Source organism: Antrostomus carolinensis, unplaced genomic scaffold (assembly GCF_000700745.2).
Source record: "Antrostomus carolinensis isolate BGI_N321 unplaced genomic scaffold, ASM70074v2 scaffold7821, whole genome shotgun sequence".
Taxonomy (NCBI): domain Eukaryota; kingdom Metazoa; phylum Chordata; class Aves; order Caprimulgiformes; family Caprimulgidae; genus Antrostomus; species Antrostomus carolinensis.
In genome coordinates this window covers 5,478-28,771 of record NW_010294778.1, presented here as the reverse complement: position 1 = coordinate 28,771, position 23,294 = coordinate 5,478, and the positions used below count along the sequence as shown (strand labels likewise).

General features: G+C 40.2%; 1 protein-coding gene across 1 annotated transcript; it reads left to right on the top strand.

Moving 5' to 3' along the window:
• Nucleotides 1–876: 876 nt before the first annotated feature.
• Nucleotides 877–21,135, top strand: LOC104532513 (ankyrin repeat domain-containing protein 17; the record flags this gene model as incomplete). Its single annotated transcript, XM_010177744.2, has 14 exons — nt 877–1,027; nt 1,753–1,909; nt 4,239–4,386; nt 4,692–4,839; nt 6,118–6,351; nt 8,288–8,382; nt 13,886–14,123; nt 14,708–14,899; nt 15,344–15,453; nt 16,282–16,369; nt 17,328–17,455; nt 17,924–18,067; nt 18,730–18,832; nt 20,380–21,135. Coding segments are annotated over exons 1-14 (2,653 nt in total), but the record flags the coding sequence as incomplete, so codon positions are not given.
• Nucleotides 21,136–23,294: the final 2,159 nt, after the last annotated feature.

Here is a 23,294-nt window from a genome sequence, read left to right as displayed (position 1 = left end):
TAGTTTCTGTGTTTCACAACAAAAACAAATGGACAGTACAGGAAAGTAGGATCTTTAGAAGAACTTGGACCACTCAGCATCTGTCTTCTGAAAAAGGCAGGTACAGTGGGTTGCATATTCTGTAGGTAATGTTTTAAATAAATATGTATTGACAAAGATTCTGTGAAACCCTCATATCTGGCTTTTGAGGTCATTATGTCTGGAACATGTTGCTGGTCCTTTTGGTTTTTAAAAATGTTGGTTTGGGAGATAGAAGGCTTGAAAGAAATGAGGTAGCTGAGAGAATTTTTCTGCAAGTCAGAAGGAAATAGTCGACACTAAGATAGTGGTGACTTAGTTTTTTCTGGTGTTGTGTGCTAGTAGAGTTTAATGCCATTTGAGGATAGGTTACTTCTTGGAAAGATGACTGGGTTGTGTGAAATACAGTAATTCTTTGTTATACATATCTTTCATGCTTTGGGGAGGGAGGGGAAAAACCCAACAGCTTGCATAGAAACTCATGGCAGCTACTACCTTGAGGCCTTCTGGAGTGATATCTGTTCTTTTGCATTTCCCTCCCTGTGTTAAGTTGGACTTGAAAATTGTAGAGTGCAGTCAGGATGTGTGGGGTGACTCTTAAACTTTTCTAGCGTATCGTGTGGTTTCCAGTCATGGAGTAAATGGTTCAGGTGATAAAAGGTACATTCTTTGTGTGTGATTTTGGAAAATCTCATTGATGAAATAATACCCTTTTGAGTCAACTCAGGATAGTTTGGCTGACAACGTACTTAAAAAGGAAATGCTCACGTGATAACTACAACAGTGGGTTTTTTGGTGTGTTAAGTATATTTTGGTCAGTTCCATAATTCTTAAACCAAATCTGTTGTTTTTCAGGTGGAATCGTTTATCTTGGATCAGGATGATCTAGAAAACCCTATGTTGGAAACAGCTTCGAAATTGCTTTTGTCAAGTACTGCCGATGGTGCTGACCTACGAACAGTAGATCCAGAAACCCAGGCAAGATTAGAAGCTTTACTTGAAGCTGCAGGTAAGTACCTGTGTCCCATAGAGGTTTAACCCCGAAGCCTTTACACGTGAGGCCATACTGGAACTGCTTGCATAAGACTAATCCATATGAGCATGATACAAATGCAGAATGTAAGGCTGTGTGAACTTGGCAGGGTTGTGCAAGTCATTGAAGAGAAAGAAGTTGGTTAAAGCATTTGAAATTTTGGAAAATCAGAGTTTCATATGAAGGCCATGTTTCTAATAATATTCCTCCAACGCTTGGTTTCTAAAAGCCTCAGTAAAAATTGACACCTGACCTTAGCTTGCAGGCATTTGAAATTTTGGAAAATCAGAGTTTCATGTGAAGGCCGTGTTTCTAATATATTCCTCCAACGCTTGATTTCTAAAAGCCTCAGTAAAAATTGACACTTGACCTTAGCTTGCAACCTTAATATTAAAAACTAAAGTGCTCAGTGAGACTTTATTTTGTAGCAATTACTATATGAAAAACTTTGCTAGTTTCTTATGCTTAGTAGTTGTCAATAGTTGAAGAATAATACTTTCTGTGGCTTGAAGGATTTCACTCATCGCATATGAGTGCAGCTTTTAAACGAGTGTTGTCAACAGTTAATCCTTTCATTTTGGAAGCTGTAGTTCATTCTGCTTGGAATGTGTCTGCCAACAGATCTCATAGGCTCAATTTCAACTTCTCTGTTTTCTCCTTTTCCGGCACACGTACCAATTTGCTGTAAATTGGATTGAAAGGAATAGGTAAGCTGTCTACAGCTGATGGTAAAGCATTTGCAGATCCTGAGGTGCTTCGCAGACTGACTTCTTCGGTCAGTTGCGCGTTGGATGAAGCTGCCGCTGCACTTACACGGATGAGAGCAGAAAGCACAGCAAATGCAGGGCAGACGGACAAGTAAGCCCAATTTTATATTGGATTTCATTTTTTTTTTCAGTACTTTGATACTTTTAGAAGCCGTTTGTCTTGTTGTGTCTCCTCTGATTACAGGATGGTGAAACTCTTGTGACATGATTGCTAAATTGTCACCTGTGGTTCTTCTGTTAAATATTCCTGGACTGACAGGTCTTGCAGTGGGGAGTGAAGCAGTTAATACTGCTTAGAATTCAGAAATCATACTCAGAGTCATTTAATTTGATCAACTACAGAAACAAAATTCCGAAACTCTTAAATACAATGAGCCCCCCAAAAAATAGCAAATCCCAAAATGGGTTGTTCAGTGATAGCATGACTAGCTTTAGAACCAGAAAAATCCACCCAGTCTGTTGGTTTAGAGAACTTCAGAGTGCCTTCTTTAATTGAGGAAGGAAAACAGTCTTGAGGGACTGGAGCCTTCATGGCAGTCAGCAGCTTTCTCGTGTCGGGGAGGGAGGACCTTGGACAGAGCTTTGGCCAGAGAGTTGCTGCTTTTTAACTGGACTTTCTGGCTTTGTGGGTTTGTTTTTTTTTTTCTTATTGGGAAAGAAAAAGAAAGGTATCTTCTAGGCTGTCATAAACTGTCAGCATAACAGAAACAGAGCGTTAGTGGGAACAACCAAGTGCTGCTCCACTACTGGCAGTTTGTTCCTTGTATACTGAGTAACTCCAGAGAAACATTTCCTGGTGTGTTGATCAGGACACGTGAAGAAGAGCAGAATAGTTTGGGATTAGGTCTGCTGCTGTTCTCCGTGCCTCCCTCCCTGCCCCCAGCTGCCTATTTCCTTGCCAAAGTTGTTACTGGGGCAGAGAACGTGGGAAATGAAAATAAAGGATGAAAATGCAATGAACAGACATATTTGAGAAATAATTCTCCATGTATTAATGTTGTGTCTGGTAGCACAAATGAAATGGGAGTCCCAAGTACAACATACAGGTATAGCTTAGTCCTTGCTACACAAATACTTGCTTTTACATCTTCAGTAGAGTAAGCATTGCTCATAGTCACATAGTTCTGTGTCTTGCAAAAGTTTTCTGTCAAGCACCTTATTTTTCCATTCCCTTCTAAGTTAGTTCTGTGTTGCTGGGACTTCCTAAATAGAGAAGAGATGGAAAGGCAGTGGGTGGAGTGAGGCCAGTAGTCTTCGGTTTATTGTTATTGATCCAGTTATTTGAAGCAGAGTAGAGAAATATGTCAGACTTGAATTTTTATTCTCACAAAGCAATAACTGTTTTGGAGTGAAGGCAATGTAGACAGAAGACAGAATCAGAGGGATGGATAATAGGGTTCTTGTAGGGCCTTTTTGACTGCAATAGAATTGGAATGATAGAAGTGAAGAACTCGTGGAGTGACAGGAGACCCACAAGTACTCTGATTTAGGGCTTATCAAACCAGGAGAACTTTACACTTTTCTGCTTGGTTGAGTTAGGGCCACAAGGGAAATAACAGATTGCATTACAAAATTCTGGGGTTTTCAGCACAGGGCAGAGGGGAAGTGATTTAATTTTCTTATAGGAGAAAAGCGATGCAAGTGCTTTGTTTTAGTTTAATAGTTACAGTGCTGAACAAAAGTTCAAGTGTTGTGGAGATGGACAGGTGATTTCTCTGTCCTCTGATCTGGGGGCAAAAGAGAAGGTGCAGGCAACTCTTGAGTAATGGTTGCTGTTTGGGAAAGTAATACAGCGTTGGTACTTACTGTGATTTAGTCAGTTCTGCTTTGAACCTTACTTCAGAAAATGAGTGGGACAAAAATCTGTGTTTTCAGATTGGAACTACAGAGCAGGAATAGGCTGGGATGCTATATTCTGTCATAATTAGTGATAGAAACCAACAGTGTTTTGTTTGCAATGCTGTATGATTTAGCCTTTCAAAAGGGAAAGTTACTACTTCTCACATTCTTAAGGGATTACCAGAAAATGCTTTGAACTTCTGTAGGACATAACATGGTGCTGTAGGTATAGTGCTGAGACCGTAAATCAGGCCCGTGGTCATGTCTTCTCTCTGCTTCAGTTGTACATAGTGCAGAATTTGGTGTCCTAAAGGGTCATCCTGCAAATGTTGTAAACTTCTGTTAAAAAATTACTAGCAGGGGGTGGTTCTGTATGCACATAATTTTGGTAAAAGTTCCGTGGAAAACTTGGAAGTGTAAAAAAGACACTTCTTTAATTAGCAGTTGGCACTTTTAAAAATTGTTTTTCTGTCTTTGTTGACTCCATCCTCGTGGCATGGTTGGATTTTTTTACTCTGCAGGTAGAGCAAGCATTTCAAGCATAGCCCATTTTCACTTTTAAATGCTTTCTATCTTCCTAGCCGCAGCTTGGCAGAGGCTTGTTCAGAAGGAGATGTAAACGCTGTGCGGAAGTTGCTAATTGAAGGACGAAGTGTGAACGAGCACACCGAAGAAGGGGAAAGCCTCCTTTGTTTAGCCTGCTCAGCAGGATATTATGAGCTTGCACAGGTTGGTTTCCAAACTGTTTTTAATATGTGTGGATTGTATAAGAATAAGTGTTGAATGAATACATTCCAGTCTTATGCACCTAGAAAGTGATGTTAAGTTAGAGGATGATGCCAGTTAACTGGCAAATGAAGACTTACGTGTAATCTGAACGTTGGTAATGAATTCTTTGGCCTTACTTTCTTTAAGTGTTTCTTAAAAAAAAACCCCCAGAAACCTGTGTATTGGGGGCTTTGTGTAGCATTTCGACCATCTTGACGTGCTGGTTTGTCACTTGCCAGCGTTGTTGATCACCCTTCTGTTGGCAGGTTCTTCTGGCGATGCACGCTAATGTAGAGGACCGTGGTATTAAAGGAGACATAACACCGTTAATGGCTGCTGCTAATGGTGGACACGTCAAAATCGTCAAATTGCTGCTAGCTCATGGTGCTGATGTGAATGCACAGTCATCAACAGGTAAATAAGTGTGTTAGAACTTGTTGAAAACGACTGGAAAGCTGAGATTTGCAGTGTGTGGGCAACTTGGTGTGGGAATTGGAGAGGAATGGCGCTCAGCCAAGCAACGCAGAATGCTTCCTTGTGGTTTTACTATTTAGCTTCTGCTTTTCTTTCTCTTTCTGTAATAAAGCTGTAAAATATGAGTTGGTTTTGGCCATGCAGAGGTGGATAAGGTCACTTAGTAACTGAAAGGCATTTGTGTATGTAGGATTTGTTGTCACATAGTATTTTAAGCACTGTTTAGGAAGTTTGTATGTACATGGAAGATTATTTAGTGTCAAGTCTAGGAATCCAAGGGAAAACAGTAAACCTAAGAAGATTCCCACTCTCCCTTCCCCCCCCCATTTTTCTCATGGTAGTTTAGTAGGCATTTGTGTTGAAGTGAGCAAGTTGAGAAATTTTCTTAGTTTGTGCGTGTGGCCTTGAAGTGGAGAGATTGTGTGTAATCAGCAGTCATTGACACATGGAGTACTGACCCTGAATGATGAAGAAAGTTGGGATATCTGAAGACACTTGGGTTTTTGTTGGGTTTTTTTTTCCCCCTCCTCAGTCAGGTAGGTCTGAGCAGTAATACTGCTTTGACCTTTACCTTTTCCCAAAGTGTCTTTCATAAAGGCAGATTCTTTGACTGTTCTGTTCAGGTATATCTTTTTGTAGTTTTTCCATGGAGATTATTTTTTGTCTCCTTTTAAAGACTATGGGCATTTTTGAACTAGCCCTTTAGAGGTGTTTAAGACTTGATTTAGAAGCAGAAGTTCATTCTGCTCTTTGTTTTGAGCTTCCCTTTTTACAGCATGGTTTGACCCTGCTGACTAGCAGGAAAAGAGATGGATTTTTGTGACAGAAACTAGGATTAGCTGGGTGGAAATGGGAAGAGAAGTGTTTAAGGCCAGGCAGGATGAGGCTTTGAGCAGCCTGGTCTAGTGGAAGGTGTCCCTGCTGATGGCAGGGGGGTTGGAACTGGATGAGCTTTAAGGTCCATTCCAACCCAAACCATTCTATGATTCTTCACTGCGGTCACCAGGCTAATGGAGATCTTCAGTCTGTCAGCACTCAGGTACTTTGTGCAGTTACTTTTTTCCCCCTTTCCTGTAGTTTTTGATCTCTAGCCTGGCAAAAAACCCTATTCTGTAAGATATCCAGGTCAAGGGATGAAATGGAGCATAAGCTGAAGTTCCCAGTGTGTAGAAATGTTATCAAATTCTGTTTTCAAACCTTCTTCTCTTTTGGCTTTAGGCAATACAGCCCTTACGTACGCCTGTGCCGGAGGCTATGTAGATGTTGTGAAAGTCCTTCTGGAATCGGGCGCTAGCATTGAGGACCATAATGAGAATGGTCACACTCCTCTGATGGAAGCAGGAAGCGCCGGCCACGTGGAAGTGGCCAGAGTGCTGCTGGAAAACGGAGCAGGCATCAATACGCATTCCAATGAGTTCAAGGAGAGCGCGCTTACTCTGGCTTGCTACAAAGGTATGGTACCAAATACTGTACTTGTTACAAAGGTGTAAGGAGTGTAGAAAAGCGTGACAGGTATGGAAAGTCTTTCAAACATGTATTTATTCAGCTTTGCTGTCTAGGACAAAATGAATTTAAAGGGTAGAAATAGACACTTTGTTGTATTGCTTTTGTCCTGGCTGGGATACCACATAGCATGTCTGTACCGTATATGAAATGATGAGCAGTGTGGAGAAAGCGAGTATGGCCTTTATGATGGTTCAAAAGACTTTTCTATTCTCTGTTAAATGAGTTATGAGGTGAGGAAATAGCACACTTCATCATAAAGTATGGTAAACTTTCTGTAAGGTGACTATATTTTAAAAGATGCATCTGCTTAGGTTTAAAAATGACTTAAATTTAAAGGACTTGGCACTTGGAAAACATGCAGGATCTAGGGACTTGCCTTTTAGGTGTCAGTGCTTTGGCAAACAACAGGCCTTTCTTGCCTCCTTTAGGGTATTAGGCAGCTATCTTGCATCACCCAAGCAAGGGATGAAGATGCTTAAGAGGCCAGTTGTGTTCACACAGCTGAGAAGTTGGTCTTTAGTCACTTGGGACGTGTTTTATCAGAGCTGTTAGAGTGGCTTCTGGCATCATAGAGTGATTGATGCCAGTAGCAGAGGTACTTCTGTAGCAGCTCAGGAGAAGATGCTCTTAATCTTTCATTTATGTTTTTTTTTAACCTGCCTTGATAAGTTCTTGGTTGGCTGTTGCTGAATGCCTTCATAAGCCGTGGTCATTGTCTTTAGTGGTGGCTGTCAGAGCAAAGGCTGTGTTTGGAAGAGGGGAGTGGGACACTGAAACATTCCCTCCGTAAGAAAATGTGCTTGGGCTCTGAATCCTGAAGGGAGGTTGGAAAACAGGGACGAAAAATTCAAAGTCTGTGCTTAGTTAGTTGTTTACTGTGATATATCGGACAAAATTAAAGTTATTCAGGCTTTTATTTTCTTCACCTTATACATATATGATTTGTCTAGCTTTGTGCTCCATGTTGAGGGTATAAAAATAAGATCCTAATTTTCTCAAGTTGCTTTCTTACTGTAGTTGAATAATATTTGATATTTGTGACCAGGAAGGTCACTAACTTCTCCCAAATAAAGGGGGAAGAGTGAAAAGGCGGTGTAACCTCATGTTGGGCAGTATTTGTGCTATTCAGTGGTGTTGCTAGGTGTAGTTCTAGTTCTCAGGTTTAGCCATGGTCATGTTAAGTTATGAAATGGTGGATTTTTTTTTTATTTGTTTGACTTCTTTGTTTGGTTGGGTTTGTTTGGTTTTATCTGCTTGCTTACTGTGTTGGTCATGACTGCGTAGCGAAGCTGGGTTAATAATAGCTGTGAATTAATGGAGTGGTTGAGAGCAAATTCTTTCAAAAAGCTGTTAGGTGTCCTTATCTTGGGAGGATTCTTAGATGGTTGAATTCCTAAGAGTATGCTTGGAAGTGTGAAGGTCCATCTGCTTCCTATGTTTTATGGTATGAAGGTTGGTGTGAGCTCAGAGTCAAGCAATTGACTCAATTAGAGGGGAAAGCCTGAATTTCACCAAAAAAACCCCCAACGTTCTGTAGATGAAAAAAATCTAAATATCTTTGCACAAAATAAATCACCCTGGTAAAGCTTTTGGAACGTGTATTGCTCAGCTCTAATATCACCTCAAGGAGTGCACGTAGTGCAGACATGAGTTTAGAAACTAAGTGAATTGGGTTGTATTTAAAGGAACTACGCTGTTCAGCTTCTTTGTGTATTGAATGCATAGATTAGGAAAGTGCCTGTCAAGTGTTTAATGGGATTTTTGTTTTATGTTGTAACACAACCTTCTGTTACCTTCATTGCATACATTAGACCCTTTCTATGGCTTGTGAAATGCACTTTCTGGAGTGGTTTTTAATCTGGTAACTATTTTCTTCATACAGGCCACCTAGAAATGGTGAGATTTCTGCTGGAAGCTGGTGCAGACCAGGAACACAAGACAGATGAAATGCATACTGCTCTCATGGAGGCTTGCATGGTAAGAGATGTATGGCTTGAGCAGTGAGGCATGTGTAGTCTTGCTTCACTTCCTGAAGATGAAAAAAGCAATTCCTTTTGGTCTCCTTTTGATACAGAATCTAACTGTGTGATGTTTTGATTCTCCTGTGTACTTGATTTCCCTTTCACAGAAGACATTGGGGATGGGAGGGGGGGGGATACCTGGTTGCAAAACAGTATTTCCTAAAACAGCAAAATTGAGCTTGTTCCTCTGGTGGCTGACAAAGTAGTTGAATTCTTAAGAGACATCAGCTAAAACTTGAATCTTGTGTTAGCAGGAGAGCTCTGTTAACCCATCCTTTGAATAAATAGGTTTCTGTATTTCCAGCTGCACTTTATTTTTTGTTCTGAAGTGGCAGAAATCAGTGAGTAAGGCTGTGCTCATTGTCCCAGAGCTGATTCTGTAGGTTACATCTCCCTCTGTGTTGTTTTATATCACTTGGTCTTTGCTTTTTGCCCTTCTGATAATCATGGAGGCCTGGTTTGAAACAGGTCTTTTTGTGACATCATTTCAGAGAAATAATGACTTCAAGAGTTAGCCAAAAGTAAATAATAATTTATATGAACAGAACCCTTTCTTTCTTTCTTTCTTCTTTCTTTCTTTCTTCTTTCTTTCTTTCTTCTTTCTTTCTTTTTTTCTTTCTTTCTTTCTTTTTTTCTTTCTTTCTTTTTTTCTTTCTTTCTTTTTTTCTGCATGCTTCTGGATAAGCAACTACCAGCTTACAATGGGAAAATCGTTTATACAGGAAACTCCAAATTAAATAACTTGAATTGGAAGATTCCCAGTGGTTGTTGGAATGCTTTTGAAAATTCTAATGTGTGCTAAACATAGGTAGTGAATATGGGCCATAGCCTGGTTATTGGAGACATTTAACATACCTGTGTCATGTTTAAGGAGTTGGTAGGTGAACTTCTCTTTCAGTGTAGGTGGTTGTGTTTAGCTGTGCACGTGCAACTTGTTCCAGTGTGGCTCACATAGCCATGTGTTCCTTGAAAACTCATGAGCAGAAACTGCTTGGGAAGCAACTAAGAAATAGAAAGGAAAATTGTTAACTTTTCACTAATAAAGAGTACTTTCATGTTGCTGCTTTGCCCATCTGAGGCAACTGTAAAATGCCAGTGTAGAATAGATTACTGTTTTGTAAAGTTTAGCAAGGTTCTGTGAAGACTTCTGATGTTTGGATAATAGTTTTTTTTCTGTAGAACACAAATATATAAGAAGCTTTTTCTTTAAAAGCTTATGTATGGGTACATTTTTAATACTGGAATGGTATAATTGATGCTGGACTTGAGATTCATCCAGGCTTTCATAGTGAAGAAAACTTGCTAAATTGGTGTCTTTAGATAGACTTTTTGTTTCAAGTAGTTAGGGTAAGTGTCATATATCTGCTTGTATATTCTTCAAAGCACATATTTTATTTGCAATCTGTTTCCTTCAAATTATCTGAGATAGTAGGATTCAATTGCTTTGACCCTTTCCTTTGGTAGTTCCATTGATGATGGAGTAAACGTGTCCACCATTTATTCCCTTTATTTGTCCTCCTGGAATTGTTTAGACTTTGGTATCCCCTCTCAGAGATGTGAATACAACTGCCATGAGTTCAATAACCCAGCACCATCCCAAGGCTTGGCTGGGGTAAGCTAGCAGGAGGAAAAAATCAGTCAGTTTGTGTCTCTACAACTGAGAATATTTTGAAACTTTTCCTGCTGGAGAAATGAAAGTGAAACAAAATGGAGCAGAATTAGGGTCCATTTTTAGATCCCCACCTAGTTTTCTTTGTGACTCTGAGTTGCAGTAGGCTGTTGGGCGACACTTCAGTTTTCCTCTACTATTTTGGAGACATAGCTGCAGCCTGCTTAGGTAGGTCACTAGTTGATGTCTTATGCTAATTTATTCCATAATCCTTCATCTGAGTATGAAATTTAAATGTAAAACTGAAAACTTGTCTCTTAGGATTCCTTTTTACCTTCCTCTCTAAATAGATTTCTCATGGATTGGATTTTTCATGTCATTAGCCTTGTGTAGTGTCATGTTGTGGATCTGTGGCCATAGAGGAGTGCTGCAACTCGTTATGTAGTCTTCTCTTCCCTGAAATAACTGTGATGATTCTAAAATCAGGCAGTTATGTCTATTCGAGAAACTTAATGGCTTCAGATAGGGAAATCATTCACAGAAACCATTAAACTTCTGAAGAAGTGGTTAAAAAGAAAGGCATAGAGATAAACAGGGCTTCAACTATTATTTATCTCACTCTAAAATCTCAATAAATTAGGCATATAACTATCATGGGCGCTGTCCTTGCAGCAAGTTCCCTGGAAGGTGACGATACAATTATCTTGTTTGATGTTGCAGTAGCTTTCTCAGCAGAATGGCTTCTTGACATATCAGAAGTTTGCAGAGAAAGCTACCATTTCACGGAGCCGTGGAGCCAGCCTTCTTTTCCTTGCCACCCTCTTCACCGCCTTTTCCTTCCACCGACAGACTAACAGACGTCCTTAGGACTCGCAGAAAATTTTTATTGAGACTTAGTGAGCGATAGTGGTGGGGGAAGAAAAAAACTCTCCCTTATTTCTGTAGGAAACTGTTCCTCAGTAGGCATTTCCATGCTGCTGCTCATAACTCACAGATAGTCGAGAGTCGCAGTACCTTCAGCTTTGCTTAAGAGAGGGAGCAGCTTTCTACAGCAGTATAGAAAAATACTGCTGTATTTTTAAATACTGCTGTAAATACATTTAGGTTGCTCAAGGAAGTTGTAGGTGCTCCCTCCCTGGAAGTGTCCAAGGCCAGGCTGGATGAGGCTTTGAGCAACCTGGTCGAGTGGAAGGTGTCCCTGCTGATGGCAGGGGGGTTGGAACTGGATGATCTTTAAGGTCCCTTCCAACCCAAACCATTCTGTGATTCTATGGAAAAGGTTGCAGTCTGAAATAAAGCAGTGCAGGAGCTTCTCATCTCTGCATGTTTTTTTGCAGAAATGGTTGTCACTCTTCAGTAGCAGAAGAAACCTACCTTCTCCAGAATGGTATTGAACTGGAATGTATGTTACTGAATTGTTTATATGTGGCACAGCACTTGCATACAACCCAGTGAGACTGTTTAAAACTTGTCCTGCAAGGCATTCGGGAAGACTTCTGACCGAGAGCTTTTTTCTAGACAGCAGTTAACATTGGTTTAATGCAGAGGAGTTGTTGGGCAATGTGATTTGCCTTGTGGGAGCAGAAGGCAGGTTTGTCTAGTTTGCACTTCCTCTTACTGACGTAACTTCATCTTCCACAGTGAGTACTGATTGCCCACAGTGGGTGATCTATAAGATCCATGTGGTGCGCTTGTGCACGTTGGTCAGACGACTTTTTGTGATCTAATAGCAGTTACAAGGCTTTTTCTAGCTGTTGTAGAGGAGCTGAACAGCACCAGCCCACTGCAAGGTTTGTTAAAGCACAGAAACAATGTCCCTTTGTGGTTAAACACCAGCAGTTATTCTCAGCACTGCCTGGCCCATAAGAAGCTTTGCAGCATACCTTTATGCTGCTCTTTGCCATACTTGTGGTGAATCAGGGATGATTAGTGAGCTGTCTTGCCAGAGCCTGATGGTTGAGGCACCGTCTCTGCTTTTCCCTAAGGAAAGATTCTTTATGGAGTCTTGGAGTTTTTCCCTAAAATAGTGTTGTCATTTCGTGTAAAAGGCGAGTATGTCCTAGTTAATGTCCTAGATATTTTTCCGAGAGGAAATTGTGTATTGCTCCCTGGGTATCAGAAAAAGGTATAAAATGGGTAAGAAAATGAAGCATTAAAATGTCAGATAGTTTGGTATTTTGTCTGGAAAAGAGTTTTTTGGGGTTGTGATTCGTAGCTTGGTGAGGGTGGCAATGGCTGCGATTTGCTACCTCTTATTAGTTAATCGGAGATCAAGGTGTACTTACCTTGTTGAGTGACAACCTTGGGTTAGCCTTAGAGCCTTGCATTCCTGGTAAGCTGCTGCTTTTTCTAGGCAACCCCCCCGTGTTTTGTATCAGCCCTTTTCCCATTCTGGTTACTGCAAGTTGGGCTGATGGCAATTTCCTCATGGAGAAAACCAGCTTGGAGAGTTTGTGCTGCTGTTGGACTGCGGGGACCGAGCTGGTCTCTGCTTCTGTCTGAAGAAAAGTAGAATTGAGTGGCATGTGAATATGTCACTTTCAGGCCTCCAGTGTAAACATACAGCTGAAAAGCCACTTGAAATAGTTCCTGAATTTACGGCATGCTACAAACATGATGAAAATCATATGCTCAAATATTTTCTTTGTTTCTAAAGGAAGAAAGCAAAATTAGGAGCTACTTGTTTCGGTAAAACAAGTTTGACAGCATGATAATGGTATATGGAACGTCCTGCCATGATCCTGCTAAAGGAAGGCTGTACTTCAGGTGGTTCCTGTGATGTATGAGGAACAAATGGTCTTGTTTTGGCTTTTGTCTTGGAGGGAGAAAGTCAGATGAGCAGTGTCATTGTGCATGGCTTCTTTGTAAGAACAGAAGGAAGCAAAATTGTTCAATTTAAGTTCTGTCCTCTCTTCTGTCTCCCTCCCCAGAAGCTGAGAGTCTGTAATGTGAATACTCAGAGACACTAACAGTCTGTATGGACTTGAGGACAAACTGTATTCCTGTCATGCGTTGGTTTTGTAAATAAATACAACGTGTTTAATAAATAAAGGAACTGCATGTTGAATTTAAAACAAAATTCCATCTCTTTGACAAAGTAGAAAGCATTGGCATTGAGTGACTTGTTGCACTGTAAAGGTTTTATAGTCTTTAGGAAGAGCATCAAAACCTGTTCTTACATCCAAGAGATGATCTGAACTGAAATTCTCTTAATACTCCTATTCACTAGACTGTTTTTGTTGTTAGGAGTAAATTTGTTGTCAGAATGCAAGAAGAAATACGTTTGTGTGGTAACTTATTTCTTAGAATTTGTGCTTTTAGATAATTCCACACATATGATTCTATTTCTACAGTCTTTAACAAAGGGACTACTGGGTATTAGAGCTCTGGTGCTGGTATTGTTCTTGTGGAGGAGGCAAGCTTCTAAAATAGTGTCAAGCTCCTTCTCAACTGTTTGGGTTTTGTTTCCTCCCTCCCTCCTCAGCTAAGCTTATCCCAAACATTTGAACTTGAGTTTGATGTGAAGTTGAACAGCTTGTTACTTACACCATCGGTGGTAAAGTTTGATATGTGGCTCATGATATTTTGGTTTCGAATTGAACATATTTGCTAAAATGTGCTTGAAGTTTCTTCAGTTGCCTCTTTAATAGTAGATCTTTATCCAAATACTTAGCAAAAATATTTAGGAAAATTGTTAACAAATGTCATTGTATTTTTGGACTTCTTTACTCACTGGTTGCTTTCCATGTCTTCTGAGTTAATTTGAGTTGGTGACTACTTAAAGCTTTGGAGAAGAGGGGCAGTTTTACTATTTTGACTGTCTTTTGATCTTGGTTTTTTGAATTCCTAGGATGGCCATGTGGAAGTGGCAAGATTACTTCTTGACAGTGGAGCTCAGGTGAACATGCCTGCTGACTCTTTCGAGTCTCCATTGACTTTGGCAGCCTGTGGCGGGCACGTCGAACTGGCAGCTTTGTTAATTGAACGTGGAGCTAACTTGGAAGAGGTGAATGATGAGGGATACACACCACTAATGGAAGCAGCTAGAGAAGGCCATGAAGAGATGGTGGCACTGTTACTTGGTCAAGGTAATTACTGTAGTGCCTTCTGTGGACTATAATTCAGTAGGTATCTGTGTATGTTAGAGGTAGAGGGGGAAAAAGGTAAGTTAATATAATTTTTGTTTCCTTCTTCAACAACTTCTGAACTCCACCCTGCTACTTTTTGAGCAGTTGTTGAGTTTGGTGGGGTTTTGGGTTGGTTTTTTTTAGCAAATATCCTTAGCTCTGCTCATTTACTTTGTAAGTGGTCATTCTGAATTGTTCTTCAGAACAGGTTTGCATTTTTCAGACAGACATCGAAGAATGAGCAACCAGGTAACATGGGTAACTTATATTCTGCGCGATGGCCTTGGACTATCTTGAGATGGTGTTATTGCTGAAAAGCTGTAGAGAAGTGTTTGAGGTCCTCAGAAGAGTTTCTAAAGTATTTAAATAAAGTTGAAGTCTTTTAGTATGATCCACTACGATTTTAGAAGAGAATTTCTGCAGCTCTGGAAATGATATATGTAATAAGATGCCACATGCATCAGGAAGTGGCTTTGCTCATACTGGTTTCAGGAACTAGTGTTTTTTGATGTAAGTGTGGTTCTGGTGTTTTGTGTTGTTTTTAGGAGCGAACATCAATGCTCAAACAGAGGAGACGCAAGAAACCGCATTAACTCTGGCTTGCTGTGGAGGTTTTTTGGAGGTTGCTGATTTTCTTATTAAAGCAGGAGCTGACATAGAACTTGGTTGTTCTACACCTTTGATGGAGGCTGCTCAAGAGGGTCATTTGGAGCTGGTTAAATATTTATTAGCTGCAGGTATGGAGTAATTTGCTATCAGTTTTGTAGAGATTTTATGTAACCTTAAGAGAAGAAGATCTTTTTCCGTATTCTTGACATTTTCATTAGCAACTTCTTGAAGTTGAGTGCAAAGGTTTGTAGAACCTTAAGTAATTTAGTAGTTGGATCTTAATTTACCTTTTGAGGATTAAGTTGATGTATACTCATGTGATAGTTTAACCAGCCTAAGCTTAGTTTAACTAACTAAGCAAAAACCAGGACAACTTGCTTGGACTTGAACTTCTAGTTTGTTTATTTTTTTTAAATTCATCTAGAGTATCATTAAGTTGTCAGTTTCACAGATGTTGCTTTAGAAAGGGCAAGTTTAAAATTAGCTACCTGATCTGGTAAAGATGATGAAGAATATGCATATTTTCTGTACTGAACTTCACAAAGCTTACACGCTCGTTACTATTGCTTCAGGGGCTAATGTGCACGCAACAACGGCAACAGGTGACACGGCACTGACATATGCCTGTGAAAATGGCCATACTGATGTAGCAGATGTCTTACTTCAGGCAGGTGCAGATCTGGTAAGTCATTACCTTCTTAAAATTGTAATTAGGAAATCAAATTGTACATGTGTATTTATTGATGACCTTTTTTGATCCCGTGTTCGTTGCTGAAAACTTAACCGAGTTTGCTGTTAGTTGTAGTAGTTGTATTCAAATTATCTTTGAACCTTTTTCTTTTAACTAAGTGAGACTTGGCGATGTTTTGCTCATGGATTTTAGGCTGTTTAATTACCTGGAAGTGCTTAGGTCAGTTACAGTACTTTGGTGATTGATGTCTAAAGCGTTTTCCAAGCCATTCAAGGTTTCTTATACAGAAAAATAGAGGATTTTGTTCTTTTGTCATGTGCAGTCCTGAATGGTATTCAGCTTTCAGTTATTGAGCTGATTATGGGTTAATACTTGTACGTGCAAAACTGTGCTAATCCTTACGCAGCAAACAGTTGATAGTTCTGTTCTGATGTGATCTATTTGGTGTACCGTAATGGAATTAAGATGACAAAGGTAAATTGATTTTACATTTCAGTAGGCTTGTACACCAGTACGTTAGCAAAAAGTGAAGTTAAGCATGACAGAACACATTCTGTTTAACTAAAATCCCCACCATGTGCTTGAATGCTTCTTGTCCAGGAGTCTCAGACCTGTACAGAGGTAGGTAGATAGCTTCACCTGTCTGCAAGATGCTCAAATATTAGGTAAATTTTTACCTATGTAGTTAGTAGAACAGTAAAAAGGGATCTTACATGTCTGGTGTCTTTCCGTTCAAAAAAACCCAAAAGGCTGAATTGCATCCTTTCACATGTGCTACTTCTGAATTTTGAATTTTAAATATTTCTTTATCTGCTCTAGGAGCATGAATCAGAAGGTGGAAGAACTCCTCTCATGAAAGCTGCAAGAGCAGGTCACGTTTGCACTGTTCAGTTCTTGATTAGCAAAGGTAAGAGTGTGAAAAGGCTTTAGTTTTCCTGCTGTTACTTGAAGTTAAGAGCTTGTTAGTACTAGTGTAACTTCCTTGGATTTGATTTAAATATTTTAACTCGTGTGGATCACTGATTCTCAAACTAGGCAGGTAATGATGACCTCTGGTTTCTGGTGAGGTTAGTGGGAACTCCAACGACTTCTAAAAATTGTTACATTCCGGTCTATAATTCCTAGTAAAAGCAGCAACAGTATTAGTGGTAACTGGATGTCTCCATGATCCCAGTGCAGCTTTTGTGCACTCTTCTTTTCAGAGGTTTAACTTCAAGTGCCTGTTTGTTTCAGAGTTTTGACTGTAACTTGCTCGGTGTTGTCAGGACTGTCGGATCCAGCCTCAAATCACTGTTGAATGCATAGAGTTGATACAGAGCTCGGAATGGCTGTTTTCTCTCTCTCGAGCTGATACTGATGATTTTTTCTTGTACCTTTCTTGTATGGAGTAGGACTGACCTAAAGTTTCCAGTGTGATGTAATTTTTCCTGTGTAGATTGCAGAGGAAAGAAGCAGAGTTGCAATTAATCATCTGCTTGCTGGTGCTAAGATGCATGGATCTATGTGTGGGATTTTAGCGTTGGGTTTTGTAGGGGTTTGTTTGTTTGTTTTTTGTTATAATTGCTGGCAAATTTAAAAGCAGTAGGTTTACCTGCTATGTGATGTTTCATATTTAGAATGTAACCATTTGAACAGTGAGTTTGGAGTGCTAGTCCAGATAAAGTTGCCTTTTTTTTTGGTGGCATGTGACATGTTAAATGATCTCCCGATGACAGTAATAATTGACCAATATAATTTATCAGTTTTAAGACTGCAGCCATGGAGTACTATGCTTACATATTTAAGAAAAAAAGTTAACTTTCTGTCACTTTTGGTAGAACTGGTTTAAGTCTTTTAAAATCATCTTTCCCCCTCTATTTTTGAAGGTGCAAATGTGAATAGGACCACAGCTAACAACGATCATACAGTATTGTCGCTGGCCTGTGCTGGGGGTCATTTGGCAGTTGTGGAGTTACTGCTAGCTCATGGTGCTGATCCTACACACAGATTGAAGGTTGGTTGCTCAACTACTTTATTTTCCTCTGGTGTAGTCTTTAATTAATCTTAAAACTAGCGATACCCAAGTGAATTTGCTCCTTTGGTACTCTGCAGCTGACCCAATGTGTCATGATTTAAATGGAAGATGCAAGAGCTGGTGTTTCCACAAGCAGGCATTATGCTCATGAACGGATTTATAGAACTTGGAGTTAGAAGGAGTGCAGGTTTTTTGATTACTCTGAATGTAAAGGCTGCACTCCAGTTGTCAAGTCATAATTGTGGAAGAGGAAGGAAAATTTTTAAAAGTACTAGGTTTTTTGCAAATACAATAGAGTCCTTAAGTTTAGATGTGGACTCACTGCGGATTGAATGAATATTTATTAAAGCAGCCTTAATAGATACTGTGTCATGTCTCCTAGAATGCTTCAGTGTTGTCGTGTTTTCTTGATGGTGTTTTCTAATACCATGATCTTTCCCTCTTTAGGATGGATCAACTATGTTAATAGAGGCAGCAAAAGGTGGTCATACCAGTGTGGTTTGTTACCTTCTAGATTACCCAAACAACTTGCTTTCTGCTCCTCCACCTGATGCTACTCAGCTAACCCCACCATCCCATGATTTAAATAGGGTAAGATTTAAGGGCTTGGTTATCTGTTGATTTGTGGGGCCTTTTTTTTTTTTTTTTTGCATTTCTTCTTGCAGCTTACTGAAGAGTTTAGAGATGAGAGAAGAGTCAGTCATGAAATATCATAAATTACTGAACTGTAGCTGAACACATTGAAAATTACATCGAGCTGTTGTGAAAACTGACTCGGAGCACTCAAAATAGGCTTTTTGAGCATCAGTGTGTAGTGCTGTCAGCGTGCTGCTTAGTGCTCTGTAAATACTATTGGGAAAAAGATGAGGGAGCGGGGGGGGGGGAAGGCAAGTGAAAAGGTCTGCTTTAATGAGGCTCTTCAGAATTATATTTGTAGCCCATTGTGACTTGTATTTGCTTTACCATACTATATCACTCCACCATGCTGAGATGAGTATTGCTTGTCAAGTCGTTTCTTAGGTTAAAAATGCAAAGTATATAGAAGACAGATGATCTCAAATTGTTAACTGTTGAACTTAGCATATTAAAAAAAAAAAAAAACACAACAAAAAAAACCAACCAAAAAAAAAAGGTTTTAAATGTTATTAGTCACCATTAAAGTCTGCTTTTCTAACAGGTTTTGTTTACCTTCTATTGAATTATAACTAGATTAGAGTATGAGAAAAGTAATCTGTTAGTATCCAACGTTTTAGGCTCCTCGTGTACCAGTGCAGGCGCTGCCCATGGTCGTCCCACCCCAGGAGCCTGACAAACCCCCTGCTAATGTCGCCACAACCCTTCCCATCAGAAATAAAGGTCAGTCTTAGTTCTGGAGCTGATTTTTCTAAATATCCTTCCTAGGTAGAAGATAGAGGGTTGCACTTCTAGCAGAGTAGTTCCTATGACGAATGTTTATGGATTCAGTCAAGGAAACGGCAATTTTTTTTATTTTTAAGGATTTGCTTATCCACCAAATACGAAGTATCAGTCATCTAACCCTGTAATCATAAAGCGTCAAGAAATCTGCCTAAGTAAATATGTTAAAATATATATTAGTCTGACATACTGGACTAATGCAAAATGTCATCCAGAAGCCTATATAAATTTGATAATGGAAGTCATAAAAACCATGCTAATCTCTATACTGTAGTTGATTTAATAACTTGTGTTTATTTAGGATAGTAGTCTCGGAGTGGATTTGACTAATTTGACTGAAGGCGGAATTTCTTGTGCTATAAAACATTTAGTCTGATGTGGCTCAGGTCCTCCTAGGACTAAATTTGCATCTATTTTGATATCGCCAGTTTGACACTTAACGCTTTCTGTGCTTAAGAATTCTCTTCCCAAACAATTTTTATCAAGGATCAGCAATAGTGCAAATACAGGCGTGCATGTCATAAAATTAATACTGTGTGTACACTTGTATTGTTCTGGAAATACAGCGAGGATGACTGGAAGAAACTGGGCACCTCCACTGACTCAGATCTTGAGTTTTGATTTGCCTTTCGCCCTTCAAAATTAACTGATTGTTCCTTCTCCAACTGCTATGGCAGATCATGTCAGCTGTGTTACTGTGGACTTCTTCATAAAAGATGAATTGGATTAGTCCATCGCTCATTCTTACAGGAAGGCTGAAATATTTGCCTTGCCTGGGCAGAGAGAGCTGAGTTTTGACACAGACAAAATCATGTCTGCTATGGATAAAATGTAGTGGCTAAACATACCCTGTTAGATCACGTTAAATATAAATAACTATCCTGGGTTCTAGCGCTGTTTGTCAACTGAGCAAAGCTGGATACCTGTAGTGAAAGGATTCAGTAGTCCTAGGAAACGTAGCGCTACCTAAAACGTACCGAGTTACACACAAAACCGGTGGCCTAGAACAAGTCACTTGTCCCTCGAGATGTTTTTGCATCACTTTTTGCTGTGCTTTCAGAGCTGTAACCATACGTTTATGTCTTTAACACGACACCAGGCGCAAAACGTCAAGTTAAGAGACAGCATATCCTTTCCTTTTGTTGCCATTTATCTCGTAGCACCACTTGATAACAGCGGCTCTTTGAGACGATCGCTTCCATTTGGCAAAAGTATAACCATGGTTGGAGTAAATGTGACAACGTAGCGCAGGGATATTTGGAATGTATGCGCAGTAATCTGTTAAATTGCAATCTGACTGCTGTGTTAAAACTGCTAGTGAAAAGATTCAGTGTTCTTTTGAGGGCCTTTAGAGTACACGCGGATCTTCTGCGGGTACCGTGTCTTGGTGCATAACTGGCCGTTTAGCATCCCAGCAGTAGCTCTATAATGAGGATGCCATTCATATGCACTTCCATTGGTTCTGAGGGGGTTTCTTTTTCACACAGCTGCTTCTAAACAAAAGTCCAGCAGTCATTTGCCAGCAAACAACCAGGATGTACAGGGTTACATCACCAATCAGTCTCCAGAGAGCATTGTAGAAGAGGCTCAGGGCAAGTTGACAGAGCTGGAGCAGAGGATAAAAGAAGCCATAGAGAAGAATGCTCAGCTGCAGTCCCTGGAATTGGCACACGCTGACCAGCTCACCAAAGAGAAGATTGAGGAGTTGAACAAAACGAGAGAGGAACAAATTCAGAAGAAACAAAAGATTTTGGAGGAACTGCAGAAAGTGGAGCGAGAGTTACAGCTGAAAACTCAGCAGCAGCTAAAAAAGCAATATCTAGAGGTAAAAGCGCAAAGAATTCAGCTCCAGCAGCAGCAGCAACAACAGTCTTGCCAGCATCTGGGACTACTGACTCCTGTTGGGGTAGGAGAACAACTCTCAGAGGGAGACTATGCACGATTACAGCAAGTGGACCCCATCTTGCTTAAAGATGATCCTCAGCAAGCTGCTGCGCAGACGGGTTTTGCACCAATTCAGCCTCTGGCGATGCCACAAGCTTTGCCTCTGGCAGCAGGTTCCTTACCTCCAGGGTCCATCGCAAATCTTACAGAACTGCAAGGTGTTATAGTTGGACAGCCAGTATTGGGCCAAGCACAACTAGCAGGGCTGGGGCAAGGAATACTGACAGAAACACAGCAAGGGTTAATGGTAGCCAGCCCTGCTCAGACGCTCAATGACACGCTGGATGACATCATGGCAGGTGGGTTTATATTGTTATGAGCAGGTATAATATTTGCTTGACCAGTTGAGGGTATGTCCACTTCTTTATGTGTGTATGTGTGTGTTTGTGTATTCCCGCTAGCTCTACAGCAAGTACCTCTAAGCCTACTGATCCGTGTCTTGAGGAGCTCAGAAAACTAGTTCTAACTTTTCAATTCCGCAGGGTTGCCTTTCCTTTTTGTTGTGCTAACTGGTTTGTCAGGTTGGTATGTCAGAAGTGGTGTTCTTAACTCTTCATAGTTTGGAGGAGGGAGTGGGAGGGATATGCTAGGGTCTAACAGTTCTATTTCGACCTGTTTGTAGCTCAGAAACAACATCTTGATGATACTTTGGATTAGCTGAGAACTGATTTGGAGCACTCAGAATAGGCTTGGAGCAACTATAGCCCTGCATCAAGCCTATAATGTGTAAGGAACCTGTAGGCTTGTCTTTTGAACAAGAGCTGCTCTAGTTGGCCTTGAATAGTCTACCTATTGGAAGCTTTTACTTCTGTTTGGAAAAATCTTATGACTCTTGAAAATGCCTACTCATAAAATGGCTGCTTTGCCATGAAAGACAAATTTAGCAGTACCAAATTCCTCTTAATAACTTTGGAGAAATCTTTCCCCAGTGACATTAGTGCTTTAAGGCCTGAAGTAGTAAAATAAAAGAATGAAAAAGGTTTTAAATACCATAGAAAATGTGGGTTGTTAGCTTTGCTTTCCTTGGCATCTGCTTCACTTGCATGTAATCCCCTTTCCTCATTTTGACTACCTAGCTGAATAACAGATAAGCTGGTAAGAGATAGTAATTAAAATATGATGTCACTCGATGAGAATTTGCTGAGGTGCTCTTGGTTAAGCTGATGAAATTTCATTTTTAAAAGTGTTGTCTATTTTGATAAGTCTACTTGGTAAAGCGTGTTAGGATGAGGGGCATGTGCCAGAGGAAAGGAAGGTCTCCAGAGGTGTGGAGCTGGTCCTGCATATACTACAAGAGTTATTGGGAGTACAGTAATGGTGCAGAGTAAATAGAAGGTATGGTAATGGTTAAAAATAGCACGTGGTGATTGTTTAAAATATTTGGAACAACACTTTTGAGGTTTGGCACCTAATGAGTAACCTGACGTTCAGGCAAAGCCTCATTAGAGATGACTGAAACTTCTGGGAGCTGCAGAGATTCTTTTTGGAAAAATCTGGTGTTGGAATTGAAGCCTGCACATACAGATTGGAAGTTGACAGTGGATAAGAAACAAACTGGATGTATGAAAACGTAGATAAAACACATCCATCATGCATTGATAGTGAAGATTTTTCTCAGGTGGAGCTGCTGGGATACATAACAATACCACCTACTCGATTGAAGGCATGGGATAATTATGAATTCATGCTTACTTAGGAAGAATCTGTGCAATGCACTTCAATTACATTTAAATATAACTTAAACTTTAAGTTAGGGCATTTGTTATGTGTTTAGCTGCATATAACATCTTGAAAACCTGTAATTTTAGGTCATCTATCATGTACCCAAATGCTCACGCATGCCTTTTTGGAAAGGTCAGGTATTTCTAATGTGCTTTTGAGTGAATATTTTTGTACACATAGTCTTAGTTCTTAGTATGTGCATGCACACATGCAACTGGCAATGAAGTCTAAATTCATAGAATCATAGAATGGTTTGGGTTGGAAGGGACATTTTGAGGCCATCCAGTCCAACCCCCCTGCAGTGAGCAGGGACATCTTCAACCAGATCAGGTTGCTCAGAGCCCCGTCCAACCTGACTTTGAATGTTTCCAGGGATGGGGCTTCTACCACCTCTCTAGGTAACCTGCTCCAGTGTTTCACCACCCTCATTGTAAAAAATTTCTTCCTTATCTCTAGTCTGAATCTCCCCTCTTTTAGTTTAAAGCCATCACCCCTTGTCCTGTCACTACAGGCCCTGCTAAAAAGTCTGTCCCCATCTTTCTTAGAGGCCCCCTTCAAGTACTGAAAGGTAACAATAAGGTCTTCCCGGAGCCTTCTCTTCTCCAGGCTGAACAGCCCCAACTCTCTCAGCCTGTCCTCACAGCAGAGCTGTGCCATCCCTCTGATCATTTTTTGTGGCCTTCTCTGGACCCTCTCCAAGAGGTTCATGTCATTTCTGTGCTGAAGTCCTCAGAGC